The following is an 8,631-nucleotide window of genomic DNA, read 5'->3' as shown; positions in this document are numbered from 1 at the left end:
TGTGTGTGTGTGTGTGTGTGCGCTGCATGATTTAACACACATCACGTTTCATTTTTAAATTTTCTTTGGTCCTCCGCATGGTTTTCGTTATGTTACCTCTAACAATCATTTAGTTGTTTGTTTTATCAATGCTCCGTTAATTTTTTTCTGCGAATATCGTGGAAAAACAGTTGTCAACCCTTCCCAGTTTTTTTGTCTTCACAACTAAAAAAAAACCTTATTTCACTTTCCGCTAACATGCAAGTTGGGCTCCTTTCTTCTGTCGCAACTTAATTAATTGGCTCAGCAGGCGACTTTACGGATCCATATAATTGTTCAGAAGGGTGAGAAGTTGAGGATCACTGATGAGGAATTACCTTTAAGTTTATTTGCATCGTGTTTTTATGTTTTGTTCATATTTTATCTTCTTCTTTCGGTTCCTTCATTTCTCCATCGTTGATCCGTTGCAGCAATGCGACGCGGGAGCGAGTAAAAAAGTGTGATAAGTGGTGTTTTCTACCATTCAGGAGCCACTACCTTTGTTTGGCAATCCATTTTTGGTTACTATTTCTTCGTGATAATAGTAATAATACCATTATTATTATTATTATTATTTGTCAACGTTGCTGATAATAGCGGGAGGAAATGCACGAATATTTTTTTGAAAAAGATGAAGAATGCTTCACCACGGCGTACCGTGTCTGGAAGAGAGTTGCACCAGTTTGCCTTTTTCTTTATATTTTGCATCGCCGCCGCCGCTCAGGCGAGTGACATGTCCTTCACGCATTTGCTGCTCCGGGGAATTAGGTTCTGAGGCTGTTATGCCCATGACAAGGGAATATTATCATGTCCTTTTTGTAATAATTTTTTTTTAATTATTGTTTGCAACTTTTTTGTTTTATTTTTCCTTTGGATGCAAGGCACTGATTGCTTTTGCTGTGACCAAAAGACGCACCTAGTAGCCACTTTTGAAAACTGTATTCCATGTGATGGCGAGTCGCTACGCATTTGCACTCTGTACTGGTTTGTTTGCATATTTACTCTTCCTTGCCCTGTTGTGTGAAATGAATCGTGCGTGTTTACCCTAAAATAGACAAACACATATATTAATAAGCACTAATTTGTTTATTAATATATTTATTAGGTTCACTTTTGTTTGCGGTCAGTTCATCGTAGAAATATGCTCTTGCGGCGGAGCCACATGCGGCGTTGCCTCAAGCCCGGCGTACCGCGTCACCCACCCCTCTCGTGCGCAAGTGCATCGCCTTTACAACACACTGATGTAACTTCAGCACCAATGAAAACGCAAATTGCCGTCGTGGGGAGTGGCCCAAGTGGTTGCTATGTGGCACAGCAGCTTATTAAAAAGCGTGACGACATTCACGTAGATGTGTTTGAGCGTCTCCCCGTGCCCTTCGGTTTATGTCGTTATGGCGTCGCTCCCGACCATCCCGAGGTGAAGAACGTGGAGCAGCAGTTTCTTTCCATGTTTAAGAGCGGTCGTGTGACGTGGATTGGCAACGTCGATGTAGGGAGACAGTTACCAATTGACACCCTTCTCAATAACTACGCAGCTGTGGTGCTGGCCACAGGCGTGGATAGCGGTAAAAAGCTCAACATTCCCGGTGAGGACCTCGGTGGCGTTGTCCGTGCAGCTGACTTTGTACGTTATTACAACACATATCCTTTTCCACATGGTTCCCCGCGTTTCTGCCCGTTTCAACTGGGGATGGCCCACGAAGCCGTCGTTATTGGAAATGGTAATGTTGCTTTGGATTGTACTCGTGTCTTAGCCGCATCATACAAATATTTCTGCCCCACCGATATGAATTGTGCAGCAATAAAAGAGTTCATGAAGAACCACATCCACCGCATCCACGTGGTGGGTCGGCGAGGCCCTGAACACAGTGCCTTCACCATCGCGGAGTTTAGAGAGTTGACAAAATATCAGCAAGACACAGTGCGGGTTACCGTCGACCCATTCAATCCGGAGGAAGCACGTCGTGCATCAACGGAAAACCCGCGTGCACGTCAACGCCTTTTCGAACTTATGGGGCGTCACATTGTCAAAAGCGATGACCCTGAGAGTCAAGAAGTGAGGGGTCCAACGATACCAAAAGGTACCCGCGGCCCCTGCCACATTAGATTTCGGTACAACATGCGACCTTTGCGGTTTCTGCCGCATCGGGAGCGTAAGGGTCAGGTGGGTGCGGTTGTATTCGAATGTACTGCGGCTGAAACAAGCAGTAGCACGGACTGCGCAGCGGCAACTGAGACTCAAGCTTACGATGCCAACTGTGGCGAAGGTGGTAACAAGGGCGGTGGTACTGGTGTTAAGGCGCCGAAAGTCATCACGGTACCATGTGATTTGGTAATCACTTCGCTAGGGTATTATGGAGATAGCATTCCTGGTGTTGAGTTCGATCATGCTCGAGGAGTTATATCGCACGTTGGCGGTCGAGTAAAGGGGCAACCACGACTGTACTGCGCCGGCTGGGCGAAGAACGGACCAAAGGGGATCATTGCTCACGCACTCATGGACGCGCAAGTAACTGCTGCAACTGTTCTTGAAGACCTTGACAATAGTGCTCTTCCAACGGGAGGTAGTGACGGTGCTTTCTGCGGAAAGTACGGTTTGGTGGACTACTTTGTTGAGAAGCGAATGGAACCTGTGTCGGTGGCTGGTCTTGAGCGTATAATGCATGTGGAGTTGGAGCGTGGCGTGGATATGGGAAAGAGACTGGAGAAGATTGACGACGTTCGGGCGATGCTTGACGTGGCTCTCGGCGGAGCCGTTGGGAAGAAGGCAAACAATGCGATACGAGGTATTATGAATGAGCGGCCAGATGCGTTGTTGTACCTTAACGAACTCCTGGACGACACAACGGACTTGGCGCCTCTTGCGCGGCAACTGGCTCGCGACTTGCCACCTGTCATGGCGGAACAACATCCACCAGGGAGGCTCCATCCATCACAGCTGTGATTGTTGGAGCGGATAAACTTCTTCCATACGGACCGGCTTTTGGTCACATTATGGGTTGTGGGTGGTGCTTATTTCTGGTGCAATTGTGAACCAACGCAAAACATGCGATCGATTTATTCTTGGAGTGGGAGTTTACCGTAACGTAGTTGTGCAGTGGGCACATTATTGCTCAGCACCCGTAGGTTTATTTTTTCTATCCTCCCAAACGATGTTTCGGCTCTTCATCTGTTCCATTTTATTTTACCGATTTCAAATATGTTTGCCTCATTTTCTGCCTTTTTCTTCCGTTTCGGTAATCCTCACAAGATAAGCCTAAGCTAAGCATTTAAAGCAAACAAGAAACAAAGGAGGAGGGAAAATCTGGTAAGTAAAGTAAGGGAATAAATAAATTTGACTGTAAGGCAAGAAAAAAAAAGAGAGAAGGGGAAGAAGGGAGACGAATCATAGTGCTACTGACCTTGTTCGTTTCCAAGGTTACAAAAGCTAACTATAAGAGGAAAAGAATTACTACACACTCGTTGGAATTAAAGAAGAGAAAGTAATTTTATAAGGTACTGAAGATGTCCATTACACAAAGTGCACTCGGTCGCGAATGGGGTGTGGTGGCATGTGGCTTTCTCGTTACGTACTACCGCGAGTTCACCAAGGAAGGGGAACCGCTAGCCCTCCTTGACATGTATGCCGACAACTCCCATGTGGTTTATGCGGAATACAATGAAAATGTGGCACAAATCGTACGCGGCCGCCATGAGATCCTCCAACACCTTGAGAAGATGGACGCAGCGCTAGGGCGACGTAAGGTTGAGGTTCGCTTCGCCGACTTCAGCCCTATTGCGGGCGGCAGCGTGCTCATTGTAACTCAGGGTATTATGTACGTTCGTGGATCACGGAAAGTTTTCACTCAATCCTTCGTTCTCGCACCCACGCCAAATCGTAGCAATACATACCACATAGCAAGCGAATATTTTCGTGTGCTGCACGTGGAGATGGAACGCATTCCTGAAGGCAGTATCATAATGACACCTGTGCAGGTCGCTCAGCACCTTCTTGGCGAGCAAGAGAGGCGAAAGAGGGAAGAGGAAGCACGCGAGCATTTTCTGTTCCTTCAGAAGCAAAAAGAGGAGCAACAGCAACAGCAACAACAAATGCTACAGTGTGCGGATGCAGAGATGGTGAAACAACAGGAGAATGACCGCGCACTCGCTGCGGAAAATCAGAGTGAAGCGTGGGACAAGCACCCACGTGGACAGGACCGGCGGATGGGTAGGAAAGACTACAGAAACCGTGCACCTGCAGGGGCACGCAGTGAGGGTGTGGAAGAGAGGAAAGAGCTTGCCGAATGGGAGATGGGAAAACCCACCGAATCGAGGACAAATGAGGCTGAGGACGACACTGCAGGTGAGGGTAACGAACGCAACCGATGGGAACAACCAAGGCGGAGTGAACCGCACAAACGTCCAGAGCGCGTTAAGAGGAATGAAGGGGGTCGGCGTGCAGAAGGCAATGATCAAAATGAGGTGGGACGCCCTGAACGAAAAGATCGCCGGGATGCGGAAAGAGAACCTCGGGATGGCGAAAGCCGCCGGGGTCATTGGGGCCGCAATGAAGAAAAGGTCGATAACGTGGATACCGCTGACAATACACGTGTAACCGAGGGAGACGCTGCCCGTTCCACAGGGGCTGCTGGAGCGGCTTCTGAAAGGACCCGCCGCAACACTTTCAACAACCGCCCGCGCGACCGATTTAGGACCCGTGAGCTGCAACAGGAACAACAACCCGCCGCCCCCGCCGATTCAGCGGCTGCCGTTCCTGCAACTTCCAGCGCTGCAGACAATAAAGGTGATGCCGGCAGGAACGATCATAAACCCCTCCCCCGCTCGGAAGCCAACAGAAGAGGTCCCGGAGGAAGCAAAGAGGCGAAGAACAACAAAAAAGAGGCGTGGGCCAGTGAGAAAAACGATGCCAACAATGGTGGCGCCGCTCCTGATGCTGCTGCGGCAGAGGAGAACGTAACCCCCGCTGAACAACGGAAGAAGTTTCCACGGAGCAGGGCTGATAAAAAAATTGCCGGTGAAGGCACCAGACTGGAGCACAGGAAAGGTCCGACGGACCATGTGCGGCTAATAGATGCACCAAAGGGCCAAAATGAACAAATTAGTGCTGCAATTAAGCGAATAACTGGTGAAGAACCAAAGAAAGTTGTTCCGTTTGGTCGCGGGAACGACATTGTGTGCCAATTAAGCACGGAATCAGCCGCCGAGGCTTTGTTGGAGAAACCGCCCGTGGTGAATGAGTGTGCACTCAGGGTGGCACGGTTCTATCCCTAGTTCTGAGAGGCACACACGTACATATTCGTGCCCACGTCTTAATCAAAGAACATAATGAAGCGAGAAAGGATAAAATAAATGGGCGATGTAACGGACAGCCGTACGTTCCGTACCACCAAGTGAAGGAAATGAGGCGGGCTAACAACTCCTCCGATTTTGCCTGATTTTCTCTTCCTCATTCTCGATGAAGATCAAATTCATTTTTTACTTTTGTGACCAGTAAACGTTTTTTTTGTTCTTACCTTTCCGGTTTTGAAATAAACTTGGCAGGAGCGGCCATATCTTAGCAAGGTAGAGTGAGGAGGAGAGAAAGAAAATGATGAGTTCACTTGTTGGCTGTGATTCCCCCCACTTTCCCCTTCACTGTTACGTGCTTTAACACATATAATACCTTCTTCTATTTCTTTTTATTGTTACCCAACCCGTGTTTCTTCTTCACTCTGATCCACTAATAATTGAAGGAAGTTATAAACGTGATAAGTAAGTTTTTCATGCATTCTCATTGATGTTCAGCACATGGGTTGTTTGCTTACGGATAAACATACGCACATATACATTTTTTTTTCCAAATCGTTTGGTTACGTGATATTTGTTGTGGATAAGTGAAGGTGCTCCTTTCGTTATGTCACCAATGGCGGCGGCCAGCACTCGCCTTCCCGTTGGTTGCGAGGAAGCGGGAAAATGGAGATAAATATAAACGGAAAGGGAACAGTTGTCTTCCCATTGCTGTGGCGGCGAAAGGCGATACAAAGAAATAATAATAATAATGTTAAGTGTTAATGGTGCAAAGTGAATGAGTTACCAGACCTTTTTTTGTATTGTGACGATGTTTTTTGTCCTCTCCGTGGTTCAAACATTTCAGGTATGTGCTTTTGAGCGAGGGATTATGTTTAATGAAGTCGGTACCGTAAACTTTTCTATGTGGTCTCATTGGCGGACCTTTCCGAACATTCTGCACTTCTAATTTTTCATATTGGCTTCCTACTCCTACATGTATTATGTTTCAGTTGCACTTGTTTTTATTCATTACTTTCATTCTTTTCCATACTTCTTTATTTATATGTACCCTTCTTTCCTGTGAGGGCGACGTGTGTACGCCAGAGTTACACGAAGAAAGAAGGAAAGTCAACAACAAGAACAACAATAATTACACCCACCACCACAATACATATTTAATTATTTTGGCGTTAGTGAAGAGTACGCAGTGCTGAACGGCAGCAACCCAATCACCAGCAGCGCAACAGCATTTTTTTTGTACTTTATATTTTACATATTTTAATTATATATTTACATTTATTTAAATCGCAATAGTGATTAAAATATCACATTATTATTATAGTTAGTTTCTAACCCAACGGGAAAGAAGTCGTGTAAAGAAAAGGTAATAACAAAATAAAAAGAAGGGAAGAGAAGGAGGAGAAAGGAAGGGAAAGCAAAGACTGCGTGAGAAGGGGGGGGAAGAAAAATAGAAACTGAAGGGATAACGTAGAAAACTGTGAGAAGAACAACAAAAACGAAATAAAACTGGACATCTGAAATACAATCAAGTTTGTGTGTTATCCATATTCCTGTATCGGATTTTGGAAAGAGGGAAAGCAAAATCAGCAAATAATACGAAGTGGGAGGCAAAAGAGGTGAAGGAAAAGTCCTTTTTTTTTTAAAAAAAGGGGGTGCAAAATAACCAGACCTGAGGGTAGAAGAAGAAAAAAAAGCGGTAGGTAATTTACGGTGCAAATCATACATAATTCTTTGTTGGGGTTTAGTACACTTTGCAAAGCAAAGCAAAGCAAAGCAAAGCAAAGCAACACCAACAAAGAAGAACCAAAGGGGACCACAAACACGCACGAGTGACGAGAAGAGAAGAGAAGGAAGGGAGATAATCCTAACAGGTTGGTGGTTGATAACGTGTTCAAACACCCTCAACTAAAAAAATAAAATAATAGAACAGAAAAACGGAAGAGAAGAGAGGATTAACGAATCGATGTCGATAGATGTGGTTCCTGCTACCGAAACCGCTGCAGCTGCAACCACTACCGCTACTTACATGGACAACATTATTTCTGTTCGAAAGGCCAACGCAAAGAAACTCGCTGGTGGTTATACTCAAACGAAACGAATAGCAGAAATTTGTTACTTCTCCTTAGCGGTTTGCCTTTGGATGAGAAACGTTGCAATTGTGGTACTCTATCTACTGCACAGTAGCGAATCGTCTTCCAATCAGTTATTATGGAGCCCACTGATGATTCTGTCGGCTATGGTATTGTCTGACTTCATTAGCGGCGTGGCCCACTGGAGTTTTGATACGTGGGGAACCCCGGAGACATTTCTGTTCGGTAACTTTATACGCTCCTTCCGGGAGCATCACGTTAACCAAATGGCCATGACCAAACACGATTTTATTGAGACGAATGCCGACACAACTTTACCCCTGATCCCTGTGTTACTGATCCAATTATACTTCCTAGGTTGCAATTCCAAGAATAATTCAACATTCCGATACAACATCGACAATGACAACGCTGGTTTCCATGTATTTTTCCTTACTTTCGCACTTTTCATTGGTATGACTAATGAGCTTCACAAATGGGCTCACCTGCCGGCGCCGCATCCCTTCGCTCGCCTGCTCATGTCGTGTAGAATTGTTCTCACACGTAAAAGTCACCGCAGGCATCATCGTGGGAGTTATGACCGCAGTTATTGCATTACAACTGGGTGGTTGAATGCCCCGCTTGACCGAGTTGACTTTTGGCGGAAGGCCGAGGCAGTTGTAACGGCATTGACGGGTGCGGTTCCACGGGCAAATGATAGGGAGTTGTTAGGCGTACGACATAAAGAAGAAACGGACGGGGAGGGTTGCAATGAGGAATTTGGAGGGTTGTGAAATAGTTGAAATTTGTGGGAAGAAAAAAGAGAAAAACTACAGCGACTGCTATTATTCGTAAAGCAGGATCGCTTTTGTCTTTGCGTATGCGCTTGTATTCGCAAGGAGAGTTGTGTGATAAGACTGATATGGGAGGACAAGAAAAGAGAAGGGAAGGGAAGGTGCTCATGTTGATACTCGGTTGGATAAAAAGTTTGCAAGGTAGCATTTTATTTTTATTTATATTTTTAATTTTACTTTTGTTGTGACTACCACTATCATTATTATTATTATTATCATTATTGTTGTTACTGGTAATGGAAGCAACACAGGTGACAAGAGAGTAAGCACATGATTTGTTGGGACGTTCACCACCTGTTTTGCGATGAAGGGAACGCTACTATGGTTTTTGTTGCATGAGTAGAAGGTTGTTTCTCAAAAGTAGAAGTAGAAACGAAAAAACAAAAAGATGCACGCAAAGC

General features: G+C 45.6%; 3 protein-coding genes across 3 annotated transcripts; all 3 read left to right on the top strand.

Moving 5' to 3' along the window:
• Positions 1-1,159: 1,159 nt before the first annotated feature.
• Positions 1,160-2,962, top strand: TEOVI_000829400 (NADPH:adrenodoxin oxidoreductase, mitochondrial, putative; the record flags this gene model as incomplete). The annotated part of the gene is made up of 1 exon (XM_067222788.1): positions 1,160-2,962. The coding sequence occupies one exon, from the start codon at positions 1,160-1,162 to the stop codon at positions 2,960-2,962; it is 1,803 nt and encodes a 600-aa protein (XP_067078889.1).
• A 560-nt stretch (positions 2,963-3,522) lies between these two features.
• Positions 3,523-5,289, top strand: TEOVI_000829300 (uncharacterized protein; the record flags this gene model as incomplete). Its single annotated transcript, XM_067222787.1, has 1 exon — positions 3,523-5,289. The coding sequence occupies one exon, from the start codon at positions 3,523-3,525 to the stop codon at positions 5,287-5,289; it is 1,767 nt and encodes a 588-aa protein (XP_067078888.1).
• Positions 5,290-7,270: 1,981 nt separating this feature from the next.
• TEOVI_000829200 (ubiquitin-conjugating enzyme variant Kua homologue, putative) lies at positions 7,271-8,170 on the top strand (the record flags this gene model as incomplete). Its single annotated transcript, XM_067222786.1, has 1 exon — positions 7,271-8,170. The coding sequence occupies one exon, from the start codon at positions 7,271-7,273 to the stop codon at positions 8,168-8,170; it is 900 nt and encodes a 299-aa protein (XP_067078887.1).
• Between the last annotated feature and the right edge of the window lie 461 nt (positions 8,171-8,631).

This window comes from Trypanosoma equiperdum, assembly GCF_001457755.1.
Source record: "Trypanosoma equiperdum strain OVI genome assembly, contig: ctg_1702, whole genome shotgun sequence".
NCBI classification, from domain to species: domain Eukaryota; phylum Euglenozoa; class Kinetoplastea; order Trypanosomatida; family Trypanosomatidae; genus Trypanosoma; species Trypanosoma equiperdum.
This window is presented reverse-complemented; position numbering and strand designations above follow the sequence as displayed.